We start from the raw sequence: 16145 nt of genomic DNA, 5'->3' as shown, positions 1-16145 counted from the left end.
GTCGTGAGGCCCACCCTCTATGCCTCGGTATCTGCAGCTGTTTGTTTTTAAAAGCTGGCTTGGCGGGAACCGGGTGCCAGCTGAAACTCCTCCTTCACTTGAGCCGCCTATCACACGTCGGGAGGAACCTGGGTCGCTTGTTGCTCCTGTGGCCAGAAGGTCGCCAGTTAATAAGAGTTTCAGTCATCCAACTTCTCTGAGCCTACCATGTGCCAAACGGTGGACGATCCTCACGGGGGTTGGGGGGAGGAGTGACTAAAAGACGCGGTCTCGGCGCTGGAAGCTCAGACCGCGGGGGCAAGACCCGCCCGATAAATGGAAACCCACTGTGCTGTGTTAAAAGCCGGGTTGCTCGCAATGAGCTACGGGAGCAGCAGACAGTAACCGGCTCTGCCTGGCATGTTGAGGAAGCCTCCACCAGGGAGAGACATTTGAGCTGAATCTTGAAGGATGAGTACGAGTTCTTCCCCGGTTTTGAGAAGAGTGGGAGGGGCGTTGCAAGCAGAGAAAGCAAAGAGGAAGAGGACCTGGTTTGTGTAATTTGGAATGAAAACGGATCTTGCGGAAAGAACTTTGTTGAAAAACTTGTAATCATTGTTTAGTTCGGAAGAGAAAAAACTCCCAGCCCCCATGCGTGATAACCAAAGTGTTGTCCAAACCAAGGTTTATGCTAAGGAGATGAATTGTGCTGCACAGTACCGGAAAGTGAATATCCTCTTCCTCATCTAGGTACACTCACACATCAGAGACCTAAAGGGAAACAGGTTATTGTCCTAGTGTGCCCAATTGTTACTGCCAACATTCTGTTAAATTGGAAATTCCCAGTACTCTTTGAGGACTGCTAAGTAGAGCGATTTAACAAATGTTGCAATACAGGGAATCTCATGGAGAAACTTCAGAAACATCCTCAGGCAACAACACAACAAAAACCTCACCAATCTTGATTTATCAAAATGTTCGGGGGCGCCTGGGTGGCTCAGACGGTTAAGCGGCCGACCGGCTCAGGTCGTGATCTCGCGGTCCGTGAGTTCGAGCCCCGCTTGGGGCTCTGTGCTGATGGCTCAGAGCCTGGAGCCTGCTTCTGTTTCTGTGTGTGTCTCTCTCTCTACCCCTCCCCCGTCCACGCTCTGTCTCTGCCTTTCAAAAATGAATAAATGGTAAAAAAAAAAAAAAAAAAAATTGTTTTTAAATGTTCTGCTGTAAGTTAAGATCAAGGGAGGTGATTCTGTAGTCCATGTTAGGTTTAGAGAGGTCTGTCAAACAGGAATCCTTTCCCTGTATCAAAATAGAAGCTATAATTTCCTACAGAAAGTCTCTGATATTCTATAGAGTTTCCACCAATCTTCCTTCAAAAAACATCTTCATTTTTAATATATATATTTATATATACAATAGTGTCATTTGGCTCACTCTATCCTCCCTACAAATAAGCCCAATACTTAATAGGAAAACAAACAAAAAGTAGTTCTAACCCTGCTGTGGGCCGATCAGGTGTCCTCCTTGGCATAATTCACAAGTTCTAGTCCAAGTTCTAGAAATTCTCCAGGAAACATTGGAGGAATTATGTCAGCAAAGATTTTAGATAAAATATGGAAACTTTGTTCCATACTGGAATCAGGCCAAAACATTTTACCTTACTTTGAGGGACCTATAGTCCATCTTATTCTGTTATTCCAAGGAAGGAAGGAGGGAGGGAGGGAGAAGCAAGGAAGTCTGAAAATCTAATAAAACTATCACCATCATTTGCTTAAAAAAATTAACCTATCAAATATTAATTTGGGGAGCATTGGTAGCATCTATATGTCTAGTAGGTAACGCCATTGATTCAAATCATCACAAACGGCCTACACCATCATTTGTAAATGCTAGCTAACCCCTAATGTAAATCTTCTACAATATCAATCACAATACGCACCAAAAAGATCAATACAAATAAAGAGTTTTATACAGAAGCAACGAATAAGTTCCTTTGGTTGTATTGTTGCACCTCCTAATATGGTAAGACAAGATTGTTTCACAGCAGAGGATAAGATAGTTAGCGCCTGGAGGGCTCAGTCGGTTAAGCATCTAACTCTTGATTTCAGCTCACGTCATGATTCGTGGTTAGTGAGTTCTAGCCCCCCCAACCCCCCCACCTCCCCCCCCCCCCCCCATCAGCATGGAGCCTGCTTGGGAGTCTTTCTTTCCCAGGGTCACTCTGCCCCTCCTCCATTCGCACAGTCTCCAATAAGTAAACTTAAAAAAAAAAAAAAAAAAAGACTTCTAGTTAAATACTTGCTCAGCAAATTAATAAGCCACAGAACCAGAATCCTGTTTAACTTTAAAGCCTGGGATTTCTTGTTACTAGAAGGTTTGAGCACTGTCACCTAACAGCAGGAACAGGAAAATCACACTAACACCAAAAGAACTCTATTCAGCAAACATATTTATAGATTAAGACCCTGTATAAGAATACTAGGGGAAGTACAGGCCTTGTGAATATACAGGTTCTAGGATGGGAAAAGATAAGATTCAGTAAGCAGAAAGGGAGAGGCTAAGGCTTGAAGGTCCTGGGTGGGGAAAACACATATTTTAAAACAATGCTGGGGAGCGTCTGACCACTAGCAAACGCCTGAGGGCGCAACGTTCCTCTTAAGAATGTAACAAACACCACCTACCCGCCCCCCTCAGGTTTCCCTCAGGAATTTGACAAAAGACCTAACTAAAAATAAGTAGTAGACCATAAAAGATATGACCCAAAAGGAACAGTTTGGCCGTAGAACACCCCCATACAACGGAAACGAGCCAATCAAAAAGGAATGACTAGGCATTTAGAGTTATCTAGCCAATAAGGGTGAAACCTGAGAAGGGACAAGGGGGAAGGAGAGGGGCTGATCAAAACCTTATAGAACAGAGTTTTATAAGTTTGCCTACAGTTTCTGGCATTCACTTTTTTTTTTTTTAATATATGAAATTTATTGTCAAATTGGTTTCCATACATGGCATTCACTTTTGAATGAAGAGAGCATTCATACAATTCTTTCTTTCTGATCTTATGCTCTAATAAACTTTTGCCTGCTGCTCATTTTATTTTGTGTCCACGTCTTCATCCTTCAATGCAGCGAGACAATGAATCCCAGGTATTGAGGTTAAAAAAAAAAAAAAAAAAAAACCTCGCAAAACATTTCTACTGACTTAAATGAGATGTGTAAGTAACAAATAAAAGGAAAGCAAGCCGGGTGGTAAGGAGATAATGTGCTGTAAGAAATCAGAGATAGGAAAGATTACTTCTGATTGAAGAGATGAAGAAAGTGCAGGAAAGGGGCAAGATGGATGTTTGATTTGGGGCCTTGAAGAATAGATAGGATCCATGCATGAAAAGATAATAGGAAAAAACAGCTGTTTTTTTTTTGTTTTGTTTTTGTTTTTGTTTTACATAAACTCTATGCCCAACATGGGGCTTGAACTCACAACCCAGTGATCGGATCACATGCTCTACCAACTGAGCCAGCCAGGTGTCCCAGGAAAGGACATTCTTATGGAGAGATCAACAAAGGCATATTAATGGCTAAGCTATGTATCCTTTAGGGGCAATAATGACCCATTTAAGAAATGAATAGGACGCAATGTGAGAAAAGTAAAATGGAATGGAGACATGATAATGGCCTGGAATGTTGGGTTAAAGTAGAGGTCTGCAAACTTTCTGTAACTTGTTAGCTTGCAATAAGGGTAAAATCTCAGACCTTTCACAGCTTTTGACAATTCCTATTAGGCTTTGTTTTGTAAAGATTGACATAGTAATCTAAAAATTTACATAGAAATGCAAAAGTCCTAGAACACGAATTAAAAAAAAAAAAGAGAACAGGGGCGCCTGGGTTGCGCAGTCGATTAGTGTCCAACTTCGGCTCAGGTCATAATTTCACACAGTTCATGAGTTCGAGTCCCAAGTCAGACTCTGTGCTGACCGAGAGGAGCCTGGAGCCTACTTAGAGTTCTGTGTCTCCCTCTCCTTCTGTCCCTCCCCTGCTCATGCTCTGTCTCTCAAAAATGAATAAACATAAAAAAAGAGAGAGAGAGAGAGAGAACAAAGTGGGAGAACTTACACGTCAAGATTTCAAAACTTATTACAATACTACAGGAATCAAGATGGTGTGGTGTTGGCACAGAGCTAAGCACATTGCTTAATGGAATAAGTTGTGAATCCAGAAATAAGCCTTTACATTTATGGTCAGTTGATTTCTAGCAAATGCACCAAGATAATTCAATGTGGAAAGGATAGTCTTTTCAAAAAAACAAACAAGCAAACAAAAGACCCTTAGGTCCTTACCTCACATCATACACAAAAATATTAATCTTAAATGGATCATAGGCCTAAATATAAAAACTAAAACTAAATTTGATAGGGGCACCTGGGTGACTCAGTCAGCAGAGCATCTGACTCTTGATTTCATCTCAGTCATGATCTCATGGTTCATGAGTTCAAGCCCTACATAGGGCTCTGCGCTGGTGGTTTGGAGCCTGCTTGGGATTCTCTCTCCCTCCCTCTTTCTCTGACCACCCCCCGCCCCCCATGCTCACATGCTTTCTCTCTCACTCTCTCTCAAAATAAATAAATAAACTTTTTTAAAAACTATAAATTTGATAAAAGAAATCAAAGGAGAAAATCTGCATGGTGTTGGGTTAGACAAAGGAGTCCTAGACATGATAGCAAAAGACAAGTCATTTAAAAAAAATTGACAAATTTAATTATTACGTTTAAAGTAATAAGTTTAATCAATAAAATTGAAAATTATTGAGCTTCAAAAGACACCATTAAAAGAGTGAAAAGACAAACCACAGACTGAAAGGAAATGTTTGAAATCATAATAAGGAGGTGTATCCATAGTACATAAAGAACTCTTATAACTTAATAAGACAATCCAATTAAAAAATAGCGAAGGACTTACACAGACCTGTCTATGATGATATACAAATAGTTAATACACACAGGAAAAGATGCTCAGTGCCATTAGTCATTTAGTAAATGTAAATTAAAACTACAATGAGATAAATTACAACTGCACACTCACTCGAATGGCTATAATGAAAAATCAGACAATGACAGTGTGTGAAGATAGGGATAAACTTGAACCATCATAGATTGCTGATGTGAGCATAAATCACAATCATTTTGGAAAACAGTAGCTTTTTATTTTTTTTTTAATTTTATTTATTTATTTATTTAACATTTTTATTTATTTTTGAGACAGAGAGAGACAGAGCACGAACAGGGGAGGGTCAGCAAGAGGGAGACACAGAATCCGAAACAGCCTCTAGGCTCTGAGCTGTCAGCACAGAGCCAGACGCGGGGCTTGAACTCACAGACCGCGAGATCATGACCTGAGCCGAAGTCGGCCGCTTAACCAACTGAGCCACCCAGGCGCCCCAACAGTAGCTTTTTAAAGTTAGATATAAATTTACCATACTATCCAGCAACTCCTAGTGATGAAGTTTCGGGGTGATGGGAGGTTCGTGGGGTCCAGAGCTGACAGCCAAGAAAAAGTTCTTGAAGATATCTTTGGTGCAAAAAGATGACTTTATTAATGCATGGGAACAGGATCCATGGGCAGGAATTGCTGTGCTGTGTGAGGGGTGACCGTTTTATGGAGTCAGGGGAGATAAAGTCAAGAGGGAGTTTCCAAAAAGACTTTCACATGCTAAAGACTTACTGGAGGCCGACTATTGTCAAGCTAAGATTGTTTTCCCATTAGCAAAGCATTAACATTGAAACAGTAGGGTGTTCCTGGACTTTAGGCTGTTGACGGGATTGCCTTTTTCTGCTAAACTGGTGGAGACTCCTATCAGTTTAACCATTTGTTTTTTGCCCTTTCTTGTTTTGGGGTAGCCGGGAGTGTCCAAGGAATATCACACATGTCCCACCTGGGGGGAGAGTGCTAGCTTGTGTTTTGCCCTCAGCCTGCCTCACGCTCCCTCATCACCAGGAATCTACCCAAAAGAAACAAAAAAATATATATCCACACAAAAACCTACGTGTGCTGCTCATAGCAACATTATCCTCAGTAGCCAAAAACTAAAAATAATCAACTGGTGAATAGATAAATGTGGTACATTCATACAATGGAGCGCTCTTCGGCAATAAAAAGGAACGGCTTACTGATATGTACTACAACATAGATAAATCTCGAAACCTGTAGGCCGAGTGAAAAGAAGTCAGATGCAAAAGACTACAAATTGTGTAAGTCATTTAGATGAAATGTCCAGAAAAGGCAAACTTAGAAAGACACAAAGCTGATCCATGGTTGTGGGAGTTTCGAGTGGGAGCAAGGATTGACTGCAAGTGGGCTCAAGGAAATTTACTGGAGTGATGGTAATCTTCTAAAACGGTATATGGATGATAGTTGCACGATTCTATAAATACTAAATAACACTGCTTTCAGAAGGTGAATTTTATGTAAGTTATACCTCAATAAAGCTGTAAAAAGGGGGGAAAAGGACTTTAATCCTATGGATCGGATACCTCAATTAATTCTTTGGATCCACATGAACCCAAACTTGCAGAGGTGGGAATTTTCCTGCTTGTAACCTGAAAGCCATTTCATTTTTCAATGCCATCCATGGTTTCCATGCATGCACCTCCATAAATATATCTACCTCAGAACCTCTTTATCCACTTTTCTGTCCTGGGATCCTAAGAGAGGGTGAGAACATAGAACCCATGAAGATCTGTGCCAAGGAGCTACAGACGTTGCAATTTGGCCATCGTCCTCTCAAGGAGATGTGATCTCTGTCCAAAAAGAAGAACAGACAGAAACTGTTAGATCATATGCTCCTGAGCTTTTCTAATAGTACCAGGAGTTTATATGTTTGTTTTGCTGAAAAGGAAGCTTTAGGATAAGAACTGCAAAAGTAAATCACTGATTTTAAAACCTGACTATTCTAAATGCTGGGCTTTGCTTGGGATGAAGTTGAACTAGACAAAACAGATCCACTGTTTAGGGGCAGGTTGTTTCTTCTCCAACACGTCCTGGGTCCACTTCCACTTCCCTGGGTCCATGGGTTCCAAATGGAACCAAGAACTTGTTTCTATCCAGTTCTGCACAGACTAGGTTGGATATTTACAGGCCCAATCCCTGAAGACTTGGGAAGGAAGGTTTGTGGTGTATGGGCCATATGGAGAGGAGAATGATAGGGGTAAAGATATTTAGAGACACACATTATCCAAGGATTAAGTTAAGCAGTGAGAGGAAGTCAGAGGAGAGGGACTTGTGGGACCCCATCTGATACTGACCTTTCAGGGACTGAAAGTTGATTCAAAGAACGCGATAAAACATTTTTTCACTACTCAGAAATAATAAATAAATAAATAAATAAATAAATAAATAAATAAACCTATGCTTACATGAGAACTTAAAATGTGATTTTTAAAATTATCTACAAAGCTATGGGAAAATAATTGTTTAATAGATGGTGTTTGTTGTTTGTTTTGTTTGTTTGCTTGTTTGTTTTTACAGAGAGAGAGAGAGAGAGAGAGAGAGAGAGCATGAGTGGGGAAGAGGGGCAGAGGGAGAGAAAGAATCCCACGACCCTGGGATCATGACGTGAGTCGAAATCAAGAGTTGGATGTTCAACTGACTGAGCCACGCAGGCACACTGATAGATGGTATTTAGAACACTAACTGTCCATATAAAAAATAATAAAGTTCCAATATAATATTTTGTCCTACACAAAATTAGACTCCAAAACAAGAAATACTTAAAAGTGAAAGGTAAAACACTAAAGTAGTTATAAGAGATAATTTGTGACCTAGGGTTGGGGAAAGACTTCTTCAGTAAGACTCTCCAAACACAGAAGCACCTGGGTGGTTCAGTAGGTTAAGCATCTGACTCTTGATTTAGGCTCAGGTCATGATCTCACAGTCATGAGATTGAGCCCCACGTCGGGTTCCATGCTCAGCGTGGAAGCCCGCTTTGGGATTCTCTCTCCCTCTCCCTCTGCCCCTCCCCCATCTAAAAAATAAAAAACAAAAATAAAACCAATAAGGAATTCATATTAGAATATGCAAAGAACTCAGAATTAACAGGGCCAGAAAATCAATTAAAAACTGGCAAAGGATATTAAGGAAAAAAAAAAAAAAAACAGCTCATGGACTCGGAAGACCAAGTGGTCAGTTCGTAGAGAGAAGTTCAATCTCACTAGTATTCAGAGATAGGTGAATTAAAACAATGGGCTACCACTTACCATCAATGTGACACAACTTCTCATAAATGTGCATATTTCCAATTGTAGGTGGAAATAGACAGAAATGCCTAGTTCTCCTGGTGGGAATAGAAACTGTACATGTGATTCAGGGTCTTGCAAAGTTTGTTTATGTATCAGGATTCTACCCCTGAGTAAACATCCAGGGAAATTCTCACACAGTTCCATCAGGAGACATATTTAAGAATACTCGTTGAGGCTGGACGCTACCAGGGAGCTGGAGGCACCATCCACACCACCTTCTACTGCTTATTCTTGTATTAGATAGTAAACTGGAAATTGAAAAACTGCATTCTCCAGACACCTCTGCTGCTAAGGTTCTAGAAGAGGTTTAGGTTCAGCCAATCATATGCACTCCTGGGAGAAGGGGCAGGCATAAGTAAGGTGATTCCGTCACTTTTCCCTTTCTGCTGGCAAGCCCTGTTGTGGAAGGGGTTGATTTTATTGTGTTAGTATTACCAGATTCTAGCAACAAGGCACAATAGATGTCAAGAAGCAAAGGGCTTGCCATCTTTTTTTGCTGTGGTTGGTCATGGCAGGTACAGTTTGTTTCTGGAACAGCAATAGGAAGCAGAGCTGCCTCCTGATCAGGGCAGTCTCAGGATAATATCAGTCAGTTGCTGAGATGAGAAGACAGAACAACTCTCTTGGTGACTTTGTGAGTTTTTCCTCCAAGTTTAACATAGAGTCTGTTTTCATCAGCATTCTCAATGATTTTGTAATGAATCCCTTTCTATAAACTAACGGAAGTAGCTTCTCTTCTCTGCATTTCAACCAAAGCCTGATTGATTCCACCAGGATGCCAGACATTTGTTAATATTCTTGTACATCTTGCAAAATTTACTTGCCATTTCAGCCATCTCAATTTTTCCCTACATCAAGAAGATCTGTTCCCTTCTCTGTGTATCATTGTGTTTTGCATTTCACCTATAACACTATAATTACTTGCTTACATCTCTGTTTTCTTTAGAACACAAACTGTTTGAGGCCAGTATGGGACCTTAGTCCTCAGGGATATAAAGCATATTTTATTTTTTAATTATTTATTTATTTTTATTAGTAATATCTACACCTAGCATCGGGCTTGAACTCACAACCCCAAGATCAAGAGTAGTGTGTTCTATTGACTGAGCCAGCCAGGCACCCCCACAAGGCACATTTTAAGTGCACATGTAGACACTGTATTGGACAAGACAGAATATAGAACATTTCCATCATCACAGAAAGTTCCGTTGCACAGCATTGATCTAAGTAGAACCAGGGTCTGTATTTTACACTTCTGGAGTGTCTTGTATTTTTCTTTCATAGTGTTTATCAAAATTAATAGTGAATTAATATCTGTCTTGCATACTAAATTGTAGGCCTCATTAAGATAGAAACTGTGTCCATTTTGTTTGCCAGTTTATGCCCAGTGTCTAATCTAGTACATGACAAATAAAGGATACTAAATTGATATTTGTTAAATGACAAATGAATGAAATCATGTCCTAATAAATACATTCTATTCGTTATTTTTAAATTTTTTTAATGTTTATTATTTATTTTTGAGAGACACAGAGAGACAGAGCACGAGTGGGGTAGGGGCAGAGAGAGAGGGAGACACAGAATCGAAGCAGGCTCTAGGCTCTGGGCTGTCAGCACAGAGCCTGATGTGGGGCTTGAACCAACAAACCATGAGATCATGACCTGAGCCAAAGTCAGACACTTAACTGATTGAGCCAGTCAGGTACCCCCAAAAGTTCTGTTCTTTACAATTTGGGGTCCAGTCTAGAAATATGATCAGTGGGTTTGTGTGTAGACAAATGTTTTCTCAAGTTTCAGACCACTTTTTTGCCTTTCCTTGCAAGGCATTTAATTTCCTGAAATGAAGAGAGCAATAGTATCTAGCTAGTAAGGATTCCAGGACCTAGTATTTTGGTAATATTAAAAAGATGATGTCCAAAATATGGGACTGTAAGACACATAATTAAAAAAACATTTTGCATTATTCTTCCTACTCATGACCAATTTAAACACTTTGGTATTAGTCATAACCCCAGAAAGTGTTCTTAAAATTTTTTTAATGTTTATTTATTTATTTTGAGAGAAAGAGACAGATAGCGTGAGCAGAGGAGAGACAGAGAGAGACACACAAATCCAAAGCAGGCTCCAGGCTCTAAGCTGTCAGCACAGAGCCCAACGCGGAGCTTGAACCCACGAACTGTGAGATCATGACCTGAGCCATGGTCAGACGTTTAACCGACTGAGCTTTCAGGTGCCCTGAAAACGTTCTTATAACAAATGAGAACTATTTAACTTCATTTATTTAAAATTATGATCATTAAATTTTTATTTTGCAGTGTACGATGGGAGAGAGGTTACAAAGTGCAATTTTATTCTTTTATAAATTATGCAATAACATACTTTAAAAAGAATAAACAACAGAAATGGAATAATTAAAAGAGGTCTTACATGAATAAAAGTAGAATCAAAACAATCAATTAGAATTTCAGCTATCGTGGCTAGCCATGGATTAGACGTAAATATTGGCATTTGGTGATCTTCAAAGCTTGAGAATGTTAGCAGCATGTAATTTTGTTGCCCTATCCTGTATATAGCAGTGCTCTGCTCTGTCTTCACTGGGATTTAGCTTTGATTAACACATCCACATCAGCTTTGTCTGCTTCTCCAAGACTTTTTTGGTGGTTCTCAGCCGGGACATTGTCTTCCTTTTTTCGGGGCCTCTGGGAACCACCATCTCTGTGAGCTATTGGAGCTCCGAGGGCAACAAAGTTGTGTACATCCTGTAGTTTCCTCCGCAGCCATTCTACCCTCTCCACGGAGCTCAGATGCTTGCCCAGGTTATGCATAAACTGTATTTCACTCACAGACCTCTTCCTGAAGGGAACAGCAATGGGAAGGACCACTCCATTAGCTCCCCCTTCCCAATCATAAAGCCAACGTTAAAAATCCAGCTCCCATGCCCTCACCACGCAGAACAGCTTACAATACTTACTTAACAGGTTTCCCATCCGATTTTGCAAGAAAGCAAATTGCAAACATGACAACCATGACCTTAACCATGTCTTTTGCAGACATCATCTTCACTAAAAGGAAAAGGAAAATGGAAGCGTTTAAAAATATTTTTAATGTGTCAAACTGTACAAATTTGTAGTAGTTGCCTTTACAGCCATACAAGTGCACAAAGTGTTACAGCAATCCCAAGTAATTGAATTGGTTTTCATGAAAGACTTTGACAATCAGCCTCTTTTATTTTATAGATACGTTAGTACATATTGTATACACACAAAATTTGACTCTGAAATTAGTCAGATTAGTTCTCCTTTCTTAAGTATCTTTTAAGAGTTTTGTACAATTTTTAATATATTAATTTAAGCCACATGAGAACTGAAAAGGCTTACTTTTTAGAATTTCCTCCCACGTTTTATGTTGCTTATGATTAAGTGCTTATAATTTGCTTGAAAATGGCTAATTCTCTTAATTAGGTAACTTGCTAACACTATTTACTAAGCAAGTTTCTTTTCTCATAAGTCAACTTCATTTCAGGCACTACAATAATAGTCATAAATATCAAACGAATAGGCTCTGATTGAGAGATTTTTAATGAATTAATGCACACTTCTATCATTAAAAAGAATGTGCCAAAGTATTTTAAAATCATCTAATCATTCATCTAATCATTAATTATTTATGGAGTTAGAGCCTTGGCTCCATATGGAATGCTTGTCTATCTTATTTGACTTATTTTATTAACACTCTTGTTTGAGTATAATTTTTAGCACTTTCCTCTTTTGCCCATAAAGCTTTTCATCTCAAAATAGAACAGTCTTACCTTAATCTGCATTTCAATAATTGCAAAGCCTATTATTACAGAAGTGCTTTTTCTTAACGCTTAATGTTCTCCATTTTAACATACACAGAATGGCTATGTGCTCATATTTTTAAAGGGAAACGGCATCATTTAGAAGTAGCATAAGAAAGATTATAATCCACATTTATTTTTACTCTGCAATATAAGACTACTGATGGAGCAACAAATGAATATTCTTCAGTGTTGGTTTATGTTAGAAACAGGCACTGTAGCTACGGCATTGGGATTTGGTCCTAGCTTTGTCATATCCACCTAGTGACTTAAGACATCTCTCCTTGGCTTCCTTGTTCTTTTATTATTATTATTATTTTAAGTTTATTTGTTTATTTTGAGAGAAAGAAAGAGAGAGCAGGAAGGACAGAGAGAGGAAGGGAGAGAGAGAATCTTAAGCTCTGCACTGTCAGCGCAGAGCCCAACACGGGGCTCAATCTCACAAACTGAGATCATGACCTAAGCCAAAATCAAGAGTCAGATGCTTAACGGACTGAGCCACCCAGGTGCCCCAGCTTCCTTATTCTTAATAGAGAGAAGAGCTTCTTACAAGAATGTCATGAAAAAGCTTAAAAAAGACAGTTGTAAAACACCCTTAAAATTCACATACAGTTTTCAGAATAGCAATTTTGAAAAGGCTTTATGTAAACGGAATAAATATCCAGGAGTAAAACTGAATTTCTCCAACTGTAACACAGATTGAGCTCTCCACGAGTCATAAAACAAACCATCTAGATAAGGATATTCTGCATTAAAATGAATTTTAACACAACACAAATTTGTATCGGCTATTTAAATCAGAATTACTCATTCCTCACTAGGCTGTTTTATTTCAAAATTTCAGTAAGATAACCATTAAAGCATATCATGCCAAATTTTAATTATTTTCTGTGTAATTTCAGATGAGTTTAGAAAAACAAAGCATCTCAAAAGACTTTAATCACAAAAATGTATGATTCAAGAGCATTTTAGCAGCATAAATTTCTTTTATATTAACCATAATTCAAACTCTCCCTTAATAACTTACCTTGAACAAGCAGCATATTTGCAGAAAATAGCACACATCACATAATTACTTCATAATGACAAAAAACCTCAAATGAAATTTAAAAGAAAATATAAATATTACTCACCACACAAAGTTGTGACAAGATCTTTCAGGTGTCTTGACAGCTGATACTTTCTCAAAGTTGAGTGAACTGGTGAAAGCTGATGAATTAGACTGTAGAGACCCTCAAGTGTGACTTTTATATATAGGTCTTCCACTCACCAAAAGAAGCTTTTTTGTTGTCACAGATAATGTCACTCCCCATTCTCTGGATAGTAACGATAGGTTCAAAGCCACACACACACCCCCACTGGGCGGTGCCCATTCCTCTTAAATTTTAAATAATTGGATATTAAAAGGAAAACAGTGTGGGGCTGGGAAAAGGGTTTATGGAAAGATTTCTAACAAATATTGAAGTGTAATTGTGACGGGATTAATGAATTTATTTTTTTTTTTTTTTTTTAAATTTTTTTTTTCAACGTTTTTTATTTATTTTGGGGACAGAGAGAGACAGAGCATGAACGGGGGAGGGGCAGAGAGAGAGGGAGACACAGAATCTGAAACAGGCTCCAGGCTCCGAGCCATCAGCCCAGAGCCTGACGCGGGGCTCGAACTCACAGACCGCGAGATCGTGACCTGGCTGAAGTCGGACGCTTAACCGACTGCGCCACCCAGGCGCCCCGGGATTAATGAATTTATAAGAAAGACTGATTTCAAAGGTTTATGGTAAAGCTATTATTTGAAAGTAAAATCTGAAAATAAGTGTATTTGTTATAACATATAGTGTTATATATAACAATATATATAGTGTTATAACACTATTGGTATAATTATTGTGAGGGTTGTAAAGAATCACATTATATTATTCTTACTTTGGAATCCATTTTCAACCAATCCATATTATTCCTATTTCAAAAAAAAAAAAAAATAGACATACTGCTTTTCTTAAAGGAAGTGTTAAAAATATTTTGAGAAAATGCACTTTGTAATTAATTTTAAAGCTTCAAGTGTGAAATTATCTTAAAATTCATGTCACTTAAATTTCATTTATACATTTTAATTTGCACAGAAAACATTTGATAAGCACTAACTATATGCCAGACTTTATATGTATTATCCCATTTAGTCTTCGCAGCAATCCCTTAAAGTAAATGCTGATATTAGCCCAGCTTTCACATGAGGAAACTGGGTTTGGAAAGTGGAGAAGATGGAATTCAACAAAGGTCTTTATGACTCCAGAGCCATTTTAATTCTTACTACCTCAGTTTCACCCTAGAAATGAAACCCTTCTTTGCATTCCAGTCTTTAATTTGCCTAGCTTTTGCAGCCTCTTTGCCCAGGGGTTGGGTCTTGATTCTCAGGTTCCCCCCGTTGGTGACTAAGGGCCTACTCCAAAATCTAATAGAGGCATAGTACTGCCACCTGTCTGATTTCAAATATTGGTACAGTCTGGTCTCAGTTCGAAACCCCTTGAATGCCCTGGGTATATCCAGGGCTCATTTAGGCAGCTTGACTCCCACCTAAAGTCCCAGAACTGGATTGTTTTTCTTAGCTATGGTCCTATCCAGGCTTCATATTATCCCCTTTCTTGCTAACCATTGCCAAGGTTCAACTCTACCTCAAGTGCAAGCCAGTCCAAGTTTGGACAGTACCTATACAGAGTCTAGAATGAGATATATGCATGAGTCCTGCTCTGGGAAATCCTCTTTACTGGGCAAATCTTACCTGGAGTGTATGTCCAGACTCCATTTTGGAAGTGCTAGAAACAAAATGCAACATGGCTAGAGGATTGAACTGGGTTGCTAAAAATGTTGGAAAACATGAGAAATGAGAAGCAGTTGAATGAAATTGGAAAAGTCTGGAAAAGACGTGGGGGTGACTATATAGATGTTTTTAATTTTTTATGGGGCTAACACACAGAAGAAGAAATGTTTTCTGTGGTTTAAGGAAGGAAAGACTGAGTTTAATGGTTAAAGATTACAAGAAGGCAGATTTGAGCTCAACTTGGATATTTTAATTATTAAAATAAAGAATCAAGTATCTTCTTAAGTAGTGAGTTCCCCCATCACTGCAAGAGTTCAAGTAGAAGCTACATGAGATTTTTTAAGGAGAATATAGAGATTCCTATGTAGCGAGCGGATGGTTGAACCATGAAACCAGACCATAAAAATCTATTACTTTGGTTTTTTGAAGACCTCTTCTCATGCAAAGTATCCATGTGATGTTTGTTTATCATTTTTTTTGTTATACACTGTTGAGGGGAAAGAGAATTGGAAATGCGAATGATTTTATAAACACATTTTCACTGTTATTATAATGCCATGTTTAACATTTTAAATTTGTAGATTTTTCCACTTCTTCAGGGAAGTTTGACATCATTGACAGCCTTCCAGGAGTGATGCAGTTAGTACTTTCACTGTGTTCTTCCTACTGCAATTAAATAAGAATAAATTGTCTCATTGAAGACAACCATATTGCTAAATTAGTTTTTCTTACAAATTAAGCAAACCGTTTAGACAATGTTCACTTGTTTAAAAAATGCCTTGAGGATCTACTATCAGCTAGGAGCTATGCTGAGCACTAGATGATTGAGATATGATCTCTGCCCTCAAATTTAACACATAATTACCATATAATATAATAGGTTATAATAGAGATGTGAACAAAGGCTTATAAAAATGCAGATAGGGAAGTAACTAAATTTCCATAGAGTTGATGGGAGCTATTTTACTGAGAAGCTGAAATATTCTCAAGGATGACGGAGTTTTCCACCAGAGAAGGTGAAAAAAGAACAGAGAGAACAGCATATGCAAAAGCATGGAGGCCATGAAGACTGAATATATGCAAGTGGGAGGAGAGGGGGAGATGAGCGATGATCCCATAGAAGGAGCTTAGGTACAAGTTGTAGAAGGTATTTGTGTGTATGACAAGAAGTTTTATCTTGCAGTCCTTTCTAAATTCATGCATGTATTAGTAATATTTTTGTGTCTCTCAGATTT

General features: G+C 38.7%; 1 protein-coding gene across 2 annotated transcripts; it reads right to left on the bottom strand.

Moving 5' to 3' along the window:
* Positions 1 to 10543: 10543 nt before the first annotated feature.
* PTH (parathyroid hormone) lies at positions 10544 to 13524 on the bottom strand. Of its 2 annotated transcripts, XM_019456391.2 has the most exons (3): positions 13232 to 13524; positions 11232 to 11322; positions 10546 to 11113 (listed from the first exon to the last, which is right to left on the bottom strand). In XM_019456391.2, exons 2-3 carry the CDS (start codon positions 11315 to 11317, stop codon positions 10852 to 10854), a joined length of 348 nt encoding a protein of 115 aa, XP_019311936.1. In that variant the 5' UTR covers positions 11318 to 11322; positions 13232 to 13524; the 3' UTR covers positions 10546 to 10851. The 2 variants fall into 2 exon arrangements, with proteins under 2 accessions (XP_053755945.1, XP_019311936.1); XM_053899970.1 differs by lacking the exon at positions 13232 to 13524 and having other exon boundaries at positions 10544 to 11113.
* Between the last annotated feature and the right edge of the window lie 2621 nt (positions 13525 to 16145).

This window comes from Panthera pardus, unplaced genomic scaffold, assembly GCF_024362965.1.
Source record: "Panthera pardus isolate Hobbes unplaced genomic scaffold, ASM2436296v1 HiC_scaffold_12, whole genome shotgun sequence".
In the NCBI taxonomy this organism is placed as follows: Eukaryota; Metazoa; Chordata; class Mammalia; order Carnivora; family Felidae; genus Panthera; species Panthera pardus.
This window is presented reverse-complemented; position numbering and strand designations above follow the sequence as displayed.

What these genes read in the sequence shown, in the direction of transcription:
- PTH (XM_019456391.2), bottom strand. Translation starts at nt 11,317, where the DNA reads ATGATGTCTGCAAAAGACATGGTTAAGGTCATGGTTGTCATGTTTGCA. An exon ending in TCGGATGGGAAACCTGTTAA is followed by an intron (nt 11,114 to 11,231) that starts GTAAGTATTGTA and finishes TGTTCCCTTCAG; the next exon opens with GAAGAGGTCTGTGAGTGAAA.